Here is a 17,332-nt window from a genome sequence, read left to right on the forward strand (position 1 = left end):
AAACCCCTATGATTTGCCACTTCTTACAGAAAGAGATTAATTTGAAATTTCTGGGACTCTAGATTGACCTGGAGAGTTGGCAAGCAGGCCTTGAATGGCAGCCTTCTGCCCCAGTAATCTGACTGGGCCCCTGTAGCAATTGCAAAGTGATGGTTTGATCACCAGCTCCTCTGACTTGTACTCTATTGCTTGGCTACATAATTTGACAGAGTCATGGAAATGTACGTCATGGAATCAGACCTTTTGGTCCAACTCATCCATGTCTACCAGATATCCTATCTAGTCCCATTTGGCAGCACTTGGCCCATATCCCTCTAAACCCTTCCTATTCATATAACCATCCAGATGCCTTTTAAATGCTGTAATTGTACCAGTCTCCACCACTTCCTCTGGCAGCTCATTCCATACACGCACCACCCTCTGTGTGAAAAGGTTGCCCCTTAGGTCCATTTTAATTTTTCCCCTCTGTCCTTAAGTCTATGCCGAAAATGTGTTGCTGGAAAAGCACAGCAGGTCAGGCAGCATCCAAGGAACAGGAGAATCGACGTTTCGGGCATAAGCCCTTCTTCAGGCTTATGCCCGAAATGTCGATTCTCCTGTTCCTTGGATGCTGCCTGACCTGCGCTTTTCCAGCAACACATTTTCAGCTCTGATCTCCAGCATCTGCAGCCCTCACTTTCTCTCTTAAGTCTATGCCCCCTAGTTTTGGATTCCCCTACCTTGAGGAAAAGACCTTGACTATTCACCCTATCCTTTCCCCTCAAGATTTTATAAACCTGTATAAGATTCCCCCTCAGCCTCCGACGCTCCAGGGACTATAGCCCCAGCTTATTCAGCCTCTCCCTATAGCTCAAATCCTCCAACCCTGGCAATATCCTTATAAATTTTTTCCGAACCCTTTCAAGTTTCACCATAGGATAGAGGGTGATTCACCTGTGGAGAGAACTTCCTGAGGAAGTGGTGGATACAGACATAATTATGTTTAAACAAATTTGGATGGATACGTGAATGGGAAAGGCTTGGAGGGATATTGGGCCAGGCGCAGACAGGTGGGATAGTTTAGTTTGCGATTATGTTCGGCGTGGACTAGTTAGACTGAAAGGTCTGTGTCTGAGCTGTATGACTCTATGATGATTCTTTCTTTTGATAACCATTGGGTCTGCAATAATTTGTGATTTCTTTAACTTATTCAACACTATTTATAGAGTTGCGCGTGTGTTGTCCTCTTCCTGAACATGCTAGTTCACTGCATTTGCTTGCTTTGAATGCCACCCACTGTTGTGAATTTTGTAGTTTGTGCTAACAACCTGTAACATCATATCACGGAACGAAATCCAAAATCTCCAACTGGTCGGTCCAAGCTTTGCAAATGCTTTCATTAATAATTCTCTGATATCAGTTCAAATACAAATTCATCACAAAGGATTATTAATGATTTAATCAGGTACAGAGCAACCGGATGTAAGTGAGGTTTCATCATTCAGCTGTAATAGTCATTTTTATTAATTACCACAAAATTTAGTGAAGAAGTATGATCATTCTCATGATGTCAGATTTTAAAAATAGTTCTTTTTAAATCATGTTTTATATCATCTAAGTTGCAAGAATGAGAGATTGTTCTGTGCTTGGATCCATATTTGTTGAGCTCACAGGTAGACAGGGTACTCTGCTCCTTCAACAGGTAGCTAGTGCTTCCAAATAAACCTGTTGGACTATGACCTGGTGTTGTGTGATTTTTTTACTTTTTTGGTAAGTGCATTGAGTATAGGAGTTGAGAGGTCATGTTGAGACAGTACTGGACATTGGTTAGGCCACTTTTAGAATACTGCGTTCAATTCTGGTCTCCCTGCAATAGAAAAAGATGTTGTGAAACTTGAAAGGGTTCAGAAAGATTTACAAGGATTTTACTGAGACTTGAGGATTTAAGTTAAAAGGAGAGGCTGGACAGGCTGGGACTTTTTTTTTTCCCTGGGTGACCTTTTGCAGGTTTATAAAATCATGAGGGGTATGGATAGGTTGGATAGCCAAGGTCTTTTCCTCACGACAGTGGAGTGCAAAACTTTAGAGGGTGCAGGCTTAAAGTGAGAGGGGAAAGATTTAAAAAGAACCTAAGGGGCAACTTTTTCACGCAGAGGATTGTGCATGTATGGAATGAGCTGCCAGAGGAGGTGATAGCAGCTGGTACAATTCCAACATTTATAAGTCATCTAGAAGGATATATGAATAGGCAGGATCTAAGAGGAATTTGGGCCAAATGCTGGCAAATGGGACTAGATTAGTTTAGGATATCTGGTCAGAATGGACAAGTTGGACTGAAGGGCCTGTTTCCATGTTGAACATCTCTATGACTCTGTGAGCTCATTGACTACTAGCAATCCCCATTACTTGGATTTGCTAAGCCTTGGTAATTAGCTCCTATAAGAAATTGCACACAAGAAAAAAATTAACTTTTGAGGTTTATGGTGCAACTATTGGTGATGCAACTCCTTAATCAGGCTGGTGGGTGGGTAAGGAGGAGACTGTACAATCTGATGTGGGAGCATTTATTTTATCCATTGACAGTAATGGAAGGGAAATCAGCTGAATTTTGTGATAGTAATTAAGGAACAGTGCCTTGAAATCTCTACCTCAAAACTCTAAAACGGAAGGTGTGTAGCTTTTTTTAAAAAAAATTGTAAAATAGTCAGTCTTGGTTCCTGTTTTTTCACAAGTTACACACACAGCTATATAGGCCAAGCCAATCAAGTACACGTGAACATACTTTATCCACAGACATGCAGAAAATCTCTCACACATACTCACAGTTAAAGCCATTGGTACATGTATGCAACACAAAGTAGCCTGTGTATAAGTGCAGCTATCGTGTGTGTGTGTGTGTGTTAATGTTAATGTGCCATTAAGGGCTAAGTACTCTGGGTCTGTTAGATTGCTGATACCTTGGTGTTCACATCTCGGTTCACAGACAGGATTACAGAATTTGTTCCCAGATTTGCTGCCCCTTGGCTGTACAGCAGGACATTGTTTGGGCTTTGATTTTAAACTGTCTTCTGATCAGCAGATTCAATCCTGATTAAACAGGGTCGGATACATTCAGACCCAAAGCTTCTCTCATGTCACAATTTTAAAAAAGCACTGGGAGAAATCTCTTCTATGTCAATCTGCTATTTTCAATCTGTGGCTCTGCCAAAGAATGATTGCAGCTAATCATTTTCCGCTAGGAATTTGGTTGAGATATATCAAATCTGGTTCATTTGGAACTTTTTTCCAATGTAGGTTTGACCATGCTATCAATCTTAAAGGTTGTCTCTGCGGCAGTGTGATCCCTGTTTGCGTTCCAAATAATTATCATCAAAATCTTTGACTAATGTTTATGTTCAGCAAGGTTTCATATCAAAGTGGAGTCTGATGAGAGCGCCCTTCTTAGTGCACTGTCTTACAGACTGAATCACATTCCTGCCATATTCCAAAACTTTTCCTGATGCAGTTCTATAATTTGTGCACAAATCTCCTTGAAACCAGCACCTTTTGGGATTTGAGCCTCCAATGACAACTGACAGGATCACACAATGAGATTTCACATTTTAAAAACTTGTGTTATAACAAACAAACCAAAAACAACAACAACTAGACATTAGTTAAGTAGGTATTTCACTTTATTAGTTGAATACATGACCAGAAACCTTGAGCTGTGTTTATACACTATATCTTTCTCTTCACAGAATTGTATTCTTCACAGGAATCTGTTTGAATTTAGTACCAGTTTTTAACAGGCTCATTTCTCCTTATTTCACTGAATAGTAAGGTCCAGCATCCATCACAAGTCGTTTTCCTTAGTTTTCTGACAATTCCCAAAACAACTTCCAGAAGCAAGACCGACTCAGTGACTTCTCTTCCTGGAGAGACACACCCAGACACACACACACCCAGACACACACACCCAGACACACACACCCTCCAGGGTATTTAAATTTGCACTGGTCCTAAATCTTTAACTAACAATTGTGCTCCCGCCAGAATTCTAGCCGAAATGGAGAACACTCTTTTCCTCTGAAAGCAGCAAGCACACAACATCCCTTACGATCAGATGTTAAATCTTCCACTCTTTTTCAAAAGGACTCGATCTGGGCCTTGTTGTCCATGATGACAGAGTCACGTTGATTTAACTCTGAGCGAAACTAGTAGGTGACCACCTGCTCCTTTTTAAGATTAGAATAGATTCCCTACAGTGTGGAAACAGGCCCTTCGGCCCAACAAGTCCACACCAACCCTCCAAATAGCAACCCACCCAAACCCATTTTCCTCTGACTAATGCACCTAACACTACGGGCAATTTAGCATGGCCAATTCACCTGACCTGCAGATCTTTGGATTGTGGGAGGAAACCAGAGCACCCAGAGGAAACCCATGCAGACACGGAGAATGGGTAAAAGTTTGCACAGACAGTCACCCAAGGCTGGAATCGAACCTGGATCCCTGGTGCTGTGAGGCAGCAGTGCTAACCACTGAGCCACCACGCTGCCCTTAACTGAGGCAAGTCACAGTATAACCATCTTTATAAAACCTAGCACTGGTAAGATTTATCATAAGGAGCAGTATGAGAACCAACACAGTGATATAATTCCTCCCAGGTTGATTTATAATGGAAACAACTTTAATCCATCAGTCTACCTTGAGGATAAGTAGAGCCCTGTCCATCCTCCAAACCTATGGTTCTCATTGTCCACAGGAAATTGGGACAATCACTCACTCTCCCGATTTCCTGACCGGAGGTAAGGTTAAACTTCTGGCTCTCCTGCTGAAGATCGACCAGGAAATCCTGCAGAACTCCATCTGGACCTTCTACTGGAGCAGACTTGGTCACTTACCACACTTGCAAGTGACAAGGAGCAGCCAGGTTTTGCTCTGATCTCTGTAACTAAGGCATCTGCTTTCCAGGTTTCACAAGCAAAATGGTTAAATCACAAAGTCCGGTTCCCAAGAACAGCAGTTAATATTTATGGAATGCCTTGTAATAAAAGTGGAATTTGACTTGCCATTAATCACTGACCCCTGCCTATTGGAAACAGCAACTCCTTTTGCTTTCCTATATACATTTTCTCTTGTCACAGAGAATGATGTCATGTAGGTTCAAGTCATGTAGCTTCAATTACCTCCTCAATTCATCCATTTGCAAATATACTGCTATCCTTTCATTGTAATTGGGTTAAAATCCTGGACAGTATCACTCTATAGGAATTACAATTGTTCAGGTAGGAATCTCAGTACCAACTCCCACCTTGAGGGCAGCTGGATATTTACAGTAACCGCATACAGGCCCCAATTTAAAAAATAAAAAGCAACAGCTTTTGAAAATAACGTTGGAAGTAACCGTTTTGATCATCCTGACCATTCCTTCCTTTGCAAAGGAGATTTTCATTGCATTCAGCTGTGCGATCCCAAATCCAGGAAACCTGTCCTGCTGCAGCCTGGACTGCCTTATCAAATTCCGCTGTCGTGGCAACTGGGTACCAGGCAGACTTATGAAACACTGACAGCATCAGCTCGTTGGTTTCCCTGGGCAGACTTGGTTAAGGAGAAGATGTGATTGGGTGGATTTTCAGGCACATTCAAAGTAGGTTGTGGTGTCTGGCCAGGATGGAGGGCATGTGCCGAGTGCTATGCTGGGGATGGCATCATCCCTGGTGGGGACACGCAGAGAGGTTGTCCTAGCATTGGCAATAAATGCCAGCCTGGTCAGTGATGCCCATACCTTAGTACAAAATAAAAAGAACTGCGGATGCTGGAAATCTGAAATGAAAACAGAAGCAGCTGGAGAAACTCCGATAATGAAGCCGTCAATATTCTCAAGCAAAAGACCTGGAAACAAACCTACTCAATTGGCATCCTGTCCACAATATCCTGCCCATCCATCACTGATGCACAGTGGGAGCAATGCTGACCATCTGCAAGATGCACTGCAGCAACTCACTAAGGTTCCTTTGGCACCTTCCAAACCCATGGTCTCTACCATCGAGAAGGAACATGAGGCAGTAGATACTTGGGAACGCCACCCCCTGCAAGTTCCCCTCCAAACCACTCACTATCCTGACTTGGAAATATATTGCCATCCCCTCATTGTCACTGGGTCAAAATCCTGGAACTCCCTCCCTGACAGCACAGCAGATGTACTTACACTCCCACAGTCCTTGTAGTGTAAGATGGCAGCAATTTGGAATAGACAGACGTTCCATCAGAAAGTAAAACTTGAAAAAGGATGACTGTCAACATCTGGGACTCCAGACTGTATGACATGGCTTCACATCCATTTTGGACACGTTGTGATGGCTAGAAATGTAGGGAATGTGTGGCAAAGAAAGAGGCAGTTTGGACCCCCATATCTATATTGTCTGATTAAAGTACAATCTATATTATCCCACCTTTCAGATCTAAAGCCATGTAGATTCAAATGCAACTCAAAGACCGTTTTAAATGTGATGCACAAATTATGCAAGGGTAATTTGAGAGAAACTTTTTCACTCAGTGTATGGAATGCAGTGTCTGCAAAATGGTGGAGGCAGGTTCAGTCGAGGCATTCAAGAGGGCATTGACTGATTATTTGGATAGAAATGACACGCAGAGATATGGGGGAAAGATAGGAGATTGACACCAGGGAATGGAACAGGAGCAGGATCAATAGGCTGAATGACCTCCTTCTAGACCATAACTCTGACAGAAGTTTCGGCCTCTTTCAGGAGGAAGCTCCCAGATCCTCACCAGCCTCTTTAAGTGGAAACATTTTCTTCCTAACTTCCCTCTACGGTTTCTACTAGTTACTAAGTCCAGGCGACCTGGTATTTGACTTCTCTAATAAAGGGGATATCCTCTTCACTCTCAAGACGAGAGAGAGAATCAGCTGGAGAAGAGATTCACATGCTCCATTAACCAGATGGATCCTTGGTAAAAGCAGACCGTTAGATTTAAACTGATGGACTAAGTGAAGAAAGGCTGCAGTGTAGGTCCAGTGTTTGCATTCCCCTGAGCCAGAAAGTACTTGTTGTGCCAACAAGACTAGGAGACCCTTCTGCAGGCAGGCGTAATTCCAGATTTTGAAAACTGCTCAGAAACATTTGAGAGTAATCAGAGAATGTTTTGTTTTATCACCACGGAATCTAGTGTGGAAACAGGCCATTAGGCTCAACAGGTCCGCACTGACCCTCTGAAGAGTATCCCACCTACACCCATTTCTCCCTACCCTATTCCTTTATATTTCCCCTTACTAATACACCCAGCCTACACATCTCTGAACACTGTGGGCAATTTAGCTTGGCCAATTCACCGAACCTGCTCACCTTTGGACTATTTCAGTCAGTGGCTTTAATTCTGGGCTCATTGATCAAGGGATCCAGAATATTTCTGGATTGCCCCTGGAGGAGAAAGGAATGTTAATATATACACATGTGTTTTCAATTAATTGGAGATTTTCACCCATCTCCTCCAATGCTTAACACAGCATCAGACCTTGTCAGTACAAACACTCAGGATCACTGAGAAAAATTCAAACATTTAATGGTCCCTGCTTCGACAAGAATTGTTAAGCTTGAATCGGATTTTCGAACAAACTGTGAATAAAATTGGCCTTGTACAAACATTTGTTCACTAAACTTTCTCCTGTTGCAATGCAATCTGAACAAAATAATAATGAGCACAGATTTTGCTCAATAACTCAGTGTGCCAACCTTCACTGACTATTTCACTGACAAAACGTAAGACCACCCATGGTGTCTCCTTCAGTAACCGCAAGCCTTAGTGTGGTTTTGAGCCTCCTCAGCATTAGCCTCAACCGCACCGCTCATTCCAGTCTGTGCTCTGATGGCTTGTCTCTCCCAGAGTGGCCATGAATTAATGTGAGGGCTCAGTGGTTAGCACTGCAGCCTCACAGCACAAGGAACCCGGGTTCGATTCCTGCCACGGGTGACCGTCTGTGTCGAGTTTGCACGTTCTGCCCTTGTCTGCCTGGGTTTCCTCCGGGTGCTCCGGTTTCCTCCCACAATCCAAAGGTGTGCAGGTTAGGGTGAATTGACCATGGGAAATTGCCCCATAGTGTTAGGTGCATTAGTCAGGGGTAAATATAGGGTAAGGGAATGGGTCTGAGTGGGTTACTCTTCGGAGGGTCAGTGGGGACCTGTTGGGCCGAAGGGCCTGTTTCCATATTGTAGGGAATCTAATCTAATCTAATCTAATATGGTTGTCTTCCAGGAGTGTGGGGAATGTCAGCTGGTGGTTCAAATATCCTACAGGAAACTAGGTAGGATATTGAAGTTCGACAGCATCGAACTTCAAAATAATGCACAGTATGAAGACTTCATGGATAATCCAGGGCACGACCTTTAAACTCAATACCTGGGTTAGCAAACTCCAGATATTTGCTGTTAATTTTCTGCACGTTACTGCAAAAGAAACCCAAGAGAAAGTGGTTGTAGAAGTGGTTAAATTAAGATGTGTGTCTAAATTTTTCTTTGCTGTTCAAAAATACTGGAGATGTGGGGGATTAGATGGTTTGACAGGTTGGGTAACAGTGAGTTAATCTCCAGGAATGTATTCATTGTGAGGTGGCAACTCTAACCAATGCTCCGACACCCGCCAGGACGCCGGGAAACATTGCCACCCCGGGCTCGGGCTATCAGAGGGAATGTTCATTGCCTGACCTGGGGGCAGTGCACCTTGACAGCTACACGTGATTACAAATGTCTTCTGCATTTCCAGATCTTCGGACGAAACATTTCCTGAGCTGACCCCTTGGCAAGGCTGCCCTTACCTGCTGAGCTGAATGGATATTCCAAAGGCAGAGGTGACCCTCCTCACCAACAGCATCCAGGCATACATGCAAATCAAATGTAAGTACCTAATACCACTTTGGGCTTAAATATTTTAATCATACTTGCCTCTGCCACTTCCCCTGGCAGTTAATTCTACATACGAACCATCCCCTGTGTGAAAAAGTTGCCTGTCGGGCCTTTTTCAAATCTTTATCCTCTCACCTTAAACCTATGCTGTCTAGCTTTGAATTCCCCCACTTGAGGAAAAAGACTTTGCTGTTCACCCTGTCTATGCCCCTCATGATATAAGCCTCTCCATTCATCCCAAATACCGTTTCAGTGAGGAATGCGTCTTCCTGCATCTGAACTCCTGTTGCGACCTGGAAACTGAATGACAAACAAGGTACCTTTAAAGGTCATGTTACTCCGTGTCTCATTACAAAATAAGGAGTCACACAACCGTGGGTTATAGTGCAACTGGTTTATTTAAAATCACAAGTTTTTGGAGCACTGTTTCTTCACCTGACAAAGGAACAGCGCTCTGAAAGCTGGTGATTTTAAATAAACTTGTTGGACCATAACCTGGTGTCATGTGACTTCTGACTTTGTTTCCCCCCCCAATCCAACTCCGGCACCTCCACATCCAAAATAAGACACTGCGGCTAGCTGGGGAAAAAAAAGCAGCCTGATTAAGTCTTCTATTCTCCCATTACTAACTATTTTCAGTTTGATACTAATATAAATGCACATATCAGTGCACAACGTCAAAACATGCCGAGTGCTTTTCAGTGTGTTCCCTCAGAAGAGATGAAAGGCCAATGTTAAAACCTACTGAGGCATTCAGTCCTTCATTGTAGCGGTCCAGTGGTGTAGAGTTATGTTAGTGAACTAATTGAATCTCAAAGTCTGAACTAACAAACTAGAAAATGTGATTCTAAGTCCCACAGTGGCAGTTTGAGAATCTTACTTTTTAAAAGGAATCTGAAAATAGAAAGTTGGTCTCCATAAAACTGACAATGAATTAAAAGCAAAAATAAAGCTGGAATAAATTATAGAATCCCTTCAGTGCAGAAAGAGGTCATTTGACCCATCAAGTCTGCACTACCCCTCTGAAGAGCGTCCCACCCAGTCCAGTCCCATTCTTTGGGCCCTGGATTTCCCTTGGCTAATCTACCTAGCCTTTTACATCCCTGGACACTCTAGCATGGCCAATCCGCCTAACTGCTTATCTTTGGATTGTGGGAGGAAACCAGAACACCCAGAGGAAGCCCACACAAATGCGGAGAGAATGTGCAAACTCTGCACAGCTAGTTGCCCGAGGGTGGAATTGAACCCGTGTCCCTGCTGCTGAGCGGCAGCAGTGCTAACCACTGAGCCAACGTGCTGCCCATGAAGTTAGCAGGTTGGGCATTAACTGTAGGGAGGTACAGAGCTAATGTTTCAGAAAGGTTGTCAACTTGCAGCATCTCTCCACAGACCATGCTTTTCTTGTGTGCTCTGTTTTGTTCCTGTATCAGATTTGCGAATCTGCAGTATTTTCTCCTATTGGATTGTCACAAAGATTCGTTCACTTATAGCCATTTTATTTTAAATGGAAGGAAACATACTACCAGCCCCCAGGCTTATTTCAAACATTCAGTCTTGGGAACTGGGTGTCACTTGCAAGGCTGAAATACCTTGTCCATCTCTGAATAGCTCTGAAGAAAATGCCAGTGGGCCATGTTCTTGATCTAGAGTTTCATAGACTAGAATCCCTACAGCGTAGAAACTGGGCCTTGGGTGCTACAAGTCCACGCCGACCCTCTAAAGAGTATCCCACCCAACCCATTACTTTACATTTACCCCTAACTTATACATCCCTGAAAGCTATGGGAAATTTAGCATGTCCAGTTCACCCTGACCTGCACACCTTTGGACTGTGTGGGAGGAAACCCATGCAGACACTGGGAGAATGTGCAAACTCCACACAGACAGTTGCCCGAGACTGGAATCGAATGGGTCGCTGGTGCTGTGGTAACCACTGAGCCACTGTGCCGTGCAAGTTCTGGTCAATGTGAATTCTGTGGGGCTGGTACAAGTGAATTCCAGGATATGCTCACAGTGGCAATGAGGGAGTGACACTATCTTGCCCAGGTCAGAATGGCACAACTTGGAGAGGGGCTTGCATTGATATAACTGGTCTCTGTGATGCTGCAGTCAAACATGAATGTAGTTTGTTTTTAAACTGTACTCTTGTGGTCATAGCCATCAACTACAAAAAAAGGCCTACTGCTACCAGGAACAATGAACAAAAATGTCAGGCTTGTGTGAAAATATTTTTTTCTTTTTTGAGGCCTCTCTTGAGATTTTCTTGAGAGCTCCTTTTTTGGGGAGCTGAATTCTCAAGCACTTTTACGAGGTGATGATGTCATGTATTTGTGTTGATATATGGGAAAATTGGAAATAGCATAGTTAGAAGAATTAATCAACATCCCTGACAGTGATTAACATTGAACTTAAAGTCACAACATGGAAGGAATTCATTCATTTCCTGGCTACCACAGTAATTAAATAGCTACAAGATAACAAGATAATAGCTACAAACTAAATGATGCATGCTAATACACACACAAAGCCATCACCCTAGGCACACCTTCCACTAACAGCTAATGGGTTTCCACTGACCTGTGATTGCAGGAGCAGCAGATCACCATTTCCTTCCATGCACTTTAAGGAAAAACTTTCCTCTGATCATCCATGACTAAATTTTCCCAGGTGATTTTGAATGTTGCATCATTGCTGGCAGTGCCCAGGAACAATCCTCTTTTTTGGAAAAAAAAGATTCCCTGTATTCAGAAACATAGGTCCCTATGGGCATGAGTTGTAAGCACATTCCATCTTGAATTCAATGTTCATGTGGGGCTGGCATTCTGAGAGGGTGTACAGTCCAAGAGGTGATGAAATGTCATGAGTCCTGGATGAGAGTCAGTTACATTTTGTGGCCCAAGTTGCACCTGACCTGGGAAAGGAAAGGTTCAGACAAAAAAGAAATCACTTAAAGTTAGAAGAAGTCAACAATTGTGCATAATAATAATAATAATAAATAATAACCAGCATCACAATGAGGAGCTGAAAGAATGTAGAACAGTCAATCAAGTTGCCATAGTCTTATCAGACCATAGGGCTGCTCTCTCATTACAGAGAGATGACTAGTGATATAACCTGAGGGCTGCCATACTGCAGGTGAAGGGAGAGATTGAGAAGGAGAGTCCTTTATGGTAACCCCAGCTGATGATGGGAATTCAACCACGCTGTTGGCATTACACTGCTTTGCAAAGTAATCATCCAGCCAACTGAACCCCATAGAACAGTGAGGCACGTGGACAGGCCGTGTGGCCCACTGTGTTTATGTTGACCTCCATGCCATTCTAAACTAATCCCATCTCCCTGCACAGGGCCCATGCCCTTTATTCCCTGCCTGTTCATGCATCTGTCTAGATGCCTGTCAAACATTGCGATCATTTCTGCTTCTACCACTGATGGTGCATTCCAGACTCTGTGTCATTTCCTTGCACACGTCCTTTAAACCTTTCCCCTCTCACCTTAAACCCATGCCCCCACGTTTTAGACATTTCCACCTTGGGGGGAAAAAACTTCAACTATCCACCCTATCCATGCTTTTCACAATTTTATATATTTCTATCAGGTTGCCCCACAGCTTCCGATGCTCTAGCAAAAACAATCCAAGTTTGTCTTGTTTATAGCTAATACACTCCAATCCAGGCAACATCGTGGTAAACTCTTTTGCACCCTCTCCAAAGCCTCCATATGCTTCCTATTTTATGGCAACCAGAACTGCACACAGTACTCCATATGTGGCCTAACTAAAGTTTCACACAGCTGCAACAAGACATGACAACTTTTCTACTCAATGGTCCGATGAAGGTAAGCATGCCCTGTGCCACCTTTACCAGTATGTGTTGCTACTTGCACGGAGAACATCTGTTAAATATCAAAGTGCAGCCAAACTGCTCTTCAGAAATCCTGTGTTCTTCTGATTGCTGTTCAAGATTCAGATTAACTGAGCAATTTGATCCGACTGTTTTACAGCAAACCCAGAAAAGGCTGCCTTATACTTCATCACTGGGGTGTGTTTTGGCCTGGTGCTGACTCTCTGCCTGCTGGTAATCCGAATATCATGCCATACTCGCACAGCTGCCTCCCCGCCAGCCAAGAAAAAGGTCGAGGAAGGCAGCGAAGAGGAGGATGAGGAGGAAGATGAGGAGGAGGAGGAGGAGGAAGAGGAGGGAGACAGCGTGTTGCCCACGACGACTGACCTGACCCTGGCCAACCACACCCAGCCCCACACCAGCTCCAATGTGAACGTCTTCACTTCGGCCGAGGAACTGGAGCGCGCCCAGCTGCTGGAAGAGCGGGAGCGCATCATCCGTGAGATTTGGCGAAGTGGGCAGCCGGATATTCTGGGCAGTGGCTGCCATCAGTTTGAAATGGAGCTGATGCCCAATGGAGGTCAGAGAGAACACCGAACCTGGAGCCCGACCTCAGAGGGCAAGTACTAGGACGGGAAAGGAGAAATTAGCCTTTCTTTCAAGTGATGATAAAGAGAGAATCTTATCAATTAGCCATGAAAAGCACAGAACCAAAGATGAATAGATAAGAATTTGCACCAGATGGATGGAAATACCAGAAATCAGAAAGCACAAAGAAACAAAATAGAAGCAAAAGACTGCAATATAAAACTTTTTATTTAGTCTAGATTTGTGTTGGTACACCATTATTATGTTAAAGTTACACCTGTCCGATACAGTATATGGACCAGGTGACTCCATTGATGGGGAAAGAAGCCAATCATTCACCCAGGAAAACTTAATCTGATCAGAAACATTCAGGTATTGACAACCCAACTCTTGTCAAAGAGGCAATGACACGATTACATGCCCTCTTAAATTTGTCGGATTTAACTGTTGCTATAAGAGTAGCCACTGAAACCAGGGAGCATGTAACTCAATTCCCCAATTCCACTTAGACTGTGACCAAATCAAACTTTATATCCTGTAGTTTTTGTATATTCAAAACCAGTATTTTCTGGTGAGCTCGTGAATGCTTGATATTTTAAAGTGTCTAACTAATGCAACGATCTGGACCCATTTCCAGAGCCTCATTGCATATGGTGCTTGGACTCTTTCAGAAATGCACTAGTAGAAAAATGGTACTGGCATTACCCAGAATGGGACCAAGGTGTTACATGTTGCTTACCTGTATAGTCCAATGTGTTCAATGTTGACTTTTCAAACATATCTTGTCTGTATGGTCAGAGACATATCTGACAAATCTGTATGGACAGATTGTTACATGTGATTTGTTTAAACCAATGCATTGCATGTAAGTTGTTTTATGTGACTGAGAAGTACCTTATTGTTGTTTGTTTTAATAATGCAAAGGATATTTGTGACTGAGGCAAGCAGCTAGAATTGAAATTTTATAACAATGTAATACAGTTCTTACTCATAATATTGATAATATTGATAGTGAAAATAAATCCTATTCAAAACATTTAATGCCAAGCAGTTAATGTCTTATAAAAATAAACAGACATCTCATCCCCTCCATATAAAAGACAGCTAATCCTTTAATAGCCTCTTTAAAATAAACTACAAACTCTGAATCCCCTGCAGAGATAGATTTTGAAACTCAACCAACCATTTGGAGTAAATAATAACAGCTGTTTTGGAAATCTCAACAAAGAACTTGATTGAAACTGCATATCTAGATGGTCCACTTTTTTTGTTAATGACACCAGATGGTTTATCGATCAAAGTAGAAGTTTTGTTTTTAATTCTTACTGACAGATTCTATCCTTTTTTAAATGTTTGAAGGCCAAAAGATTTCTCTTTAAAAAAAACTTCAGATCCTGACATTTAAATGGACGGTATCCATCCTTCATGTCAACTCTATCAATGTGTGACTCCCACCCTGTGGATTAAGAACCTTGGGATGGATACTGATGGATAGCCCATAGATGGATTGTTCGAGTCTGGGAGGCAGAAGCAGTTTCAATGGTTATTTTCAAAAGGGAATGGGAAGAGCTGAAAGAGAAGAACTGGCTGCCTTTCTTTTATAGTTCCATCCACTTCTAGAGAGAAGCATGTGGAGTGCACTGGTATACGTGAGGCCTTCTATTACTGCTGGGCATTGCAGGGGCTCCAATGACTTACCTCCGCCCACAACAACATTCCAATTCAAATTTTAAAATTTTATTAGAATATTTGATTTTCAGTGCCCATGAAGTGGCAGATTCTTTTTAATTTGGCTTAATTTGGTTTATTTTGTCTAATATAATTCTTGACTTCATTGATCACAGCACTGACTTTAGGAGTTGGGACATCATGTTGCAGATGTACAGGACCTAGGTGAAGCTACTATTGAAATACAGGATATAGTTCTATTCGCCCTGTTATAGGATGGATATTATTAAATTGGAGAGGGTGAAGAAAAGGTTTACCAGGATGATGCTGAGACTGGAGGGTTTCAGTTATAAGGAGGCACTGGATAGGTTGGGACATTTTTCCCTGGAGTAAAGGAGGCTGAAGGGTGACCTTATAGAGATTGATAAAATCATAAGGGGCACAAATAAGGTGAATAGCAAAGGTCTTTTCCTTATAATAGGGGAGTTCAAAACTAGAGGGCATAGATTTAAGGTGAGACAGAAAAGTTTTAAAAGTAACCTGAGGTACAACTTTTACATGCAGAATGTAGTCTATAGAATGAATAGATGGAATGAGCTGCCAGAGGAAGTATTGGAGGCTGGTACAATTGCAACATTTAAAAGGCATCTGGATGGATATATGAATAGGAAGGGTTTAGTGGTCCAAATGCAAGCCAACAGGACTAATTTAGTTTGGGAAACCTGGCTGGCATGGGTGAATTGGACAAAAGGGTCTGTTTCCATGCTGTATGAGCCTGACACCTGCAGGGCAGTGGGGACAAGTCAGGAATTTAGGTGCTTAATTCTTTCACCTTCTTCTGTAGCCTTCTCTGAGTCCATAAATCAATTTTTGAATAATCCCAGTCCAACCCACAGGGAGACCCAGCACTAAAGCTCTCTTAATTTGGCACTCAATTGCCAATCACAAAGAGCCATGGAGACTTGGAAACAGCAACCTGATTTGGAATGTAGTGCAGAGGATGATTTAGAAAACCTGCACTTTGCCTGTCCTGGGACTGCTTGATGGGACACCGCAAAGAAAAATATTAGTTTGTTTTGTACCTCACCTGCTTGATACTGTAGCTTCCAAACTGGGATCCATGTTCTTCTCTAGCATTAATATCTCACCTTGATGACTATAAAACGCTGTCTTTGTTTTATATCCTTCTCTTTCCCATGTATTAATGTTGGTGGGCACCAGCAAGAGGCAGAAACTACACATGAATGCCTTAAACATCTTTCAACTGAGGGCCTATTAGTAAGCTGCCATGTTAGCCAATAAGCTGGTTGACTGGTCATAATTAAAATTCCCTTGACAATATGCCACTGATGTGGGCCCTACATTTTACTTAGTGAAGCATCTGACTACGATAGACAGCAAAACTGTTTCAACCCTTTCAGCAAAGCTAACATAGTGGAATTTAAAATAGACTCTCGCACTAAAATAATTCTGCGAAGCAAAATGAGAAGGCTTCATTTGTCCTGGCCTGGCCCTTGATCAGGTGACTGTAGCTCTTTAGGAATTGTTTCCTTTAAAATATTGCATTGTAGCTACACTGCAGGACATTCATGTGAATTTGGGGTCAGTCCGTTACTGTCTCTGAGGTAATTGAACCCTGTGTGAATGAAGAATTTAAAACAGAGACTTGAGGATTTTCCCAGGAGTATGTCAATATTGTTCAAGCCCGCAGTGCGCCTTGTTGGAAGGGAAAGTGATGCATTGATTTAAATGGTGTGTGCTTCAAGTTCTAAACTAATAACTCTGTCATTGCAACTGTCACCATTGCTTTAGGTTATATTTTATTTTGCCTAATAAAAACTATAGTTGAATTAGTACTCATAATGGTTCTGCGTATATGTGGAGCTGCCAGATGTGATCAGGAGTCACTTGGGCCTCATGCAAGTCAGTATTTGCAAGATAGCCTGAAAATGCTGTCCAACCACCCCCTCCCCACCCCCAACACTTCTAACCCCTCCAATAATCAATCCTACCCCCAAAGTGTTTAATAGACATGATGAGGAGATGGATGTAATGTGTGAGAAGTGTCAGGTGGCCTGCAGCAGAACTGGCTGCTAGATTGGTTAAGAGCTACAATCAAGCATGCTGGGAATTTTGGTCAATCTAGTTTAAACTCTGACCTCTGTTAAAACTGCAGTCAGGACATTTTGTGACCTGCAATTTTCTGTGTTGACAAAATAAGGCAAGAAGAAGGGTTAGTTTAATTAACTTCTGAGTCAGTTCCCTGCCTTTTGTCTGTCACACGAAGGAAGAAGACCTGGGTAAAAGGGTTTAAGTACTCTTTGACACTCCAGAGTGGTATCTGAAAATGAG

At 42.6% G+C, this 17,332-nt stretch overlaps 1 protein-coding gene across 3 annotated transcripts in view; it reads left to right on the plus strand.

The window, feature by feature from the left end:
- eva1ba (eva-1 homolog Ba (C. elegans)) overlaps nucleotides 1–16,836 on the plus strand; it is a 94,062-nt gene extending 77,226 nt beyond the window's left edge. For all 3 annotated transcript variants that reach the window (XM_087976912.1, XM_043717910.2, XM_043717912.2), the window contains 2 exons: nucleotides 8,743–8,873; nucleotides 12,885–16,836. In XM_087976912.1, the coding sequence (XP_087833038.1) occupies nucleotides 8,807–8,873; nucleotides 12,885–13,354 (537 nt within the window). In that variant the 5' untranslated portion in view covers nucleotides 8,743–8,806 and the 3' untranslated portion in view covers nucleotides 13,355–16,836. The remainder of the gene's footprint in view (nucleotides 1–8,742; nucleotides 8,874–12,884) is intronic.
- Nucleotides 16,837–17,332: the final 496 nt, after the last annotated feature.

The sequence above is a fragment of the Chiloscyllium plagiosum genome, unplaced genomic scaffold (genome assembly GCF_037043375.1).
Source record: "Chiloscyllium plagiosum isolate Xiang-an unplaced genomic scaffold, Cpla_swu_hap1 HiC_scaffold_30, whole genome shotgun sequence".
NCBI lineage: Eukaryota > Metazoa > Chordata > Chondrichthyes > Orectolobiformes > Hemiscylliidae > Chiloscyllium > Chiloscyllium plagiosum.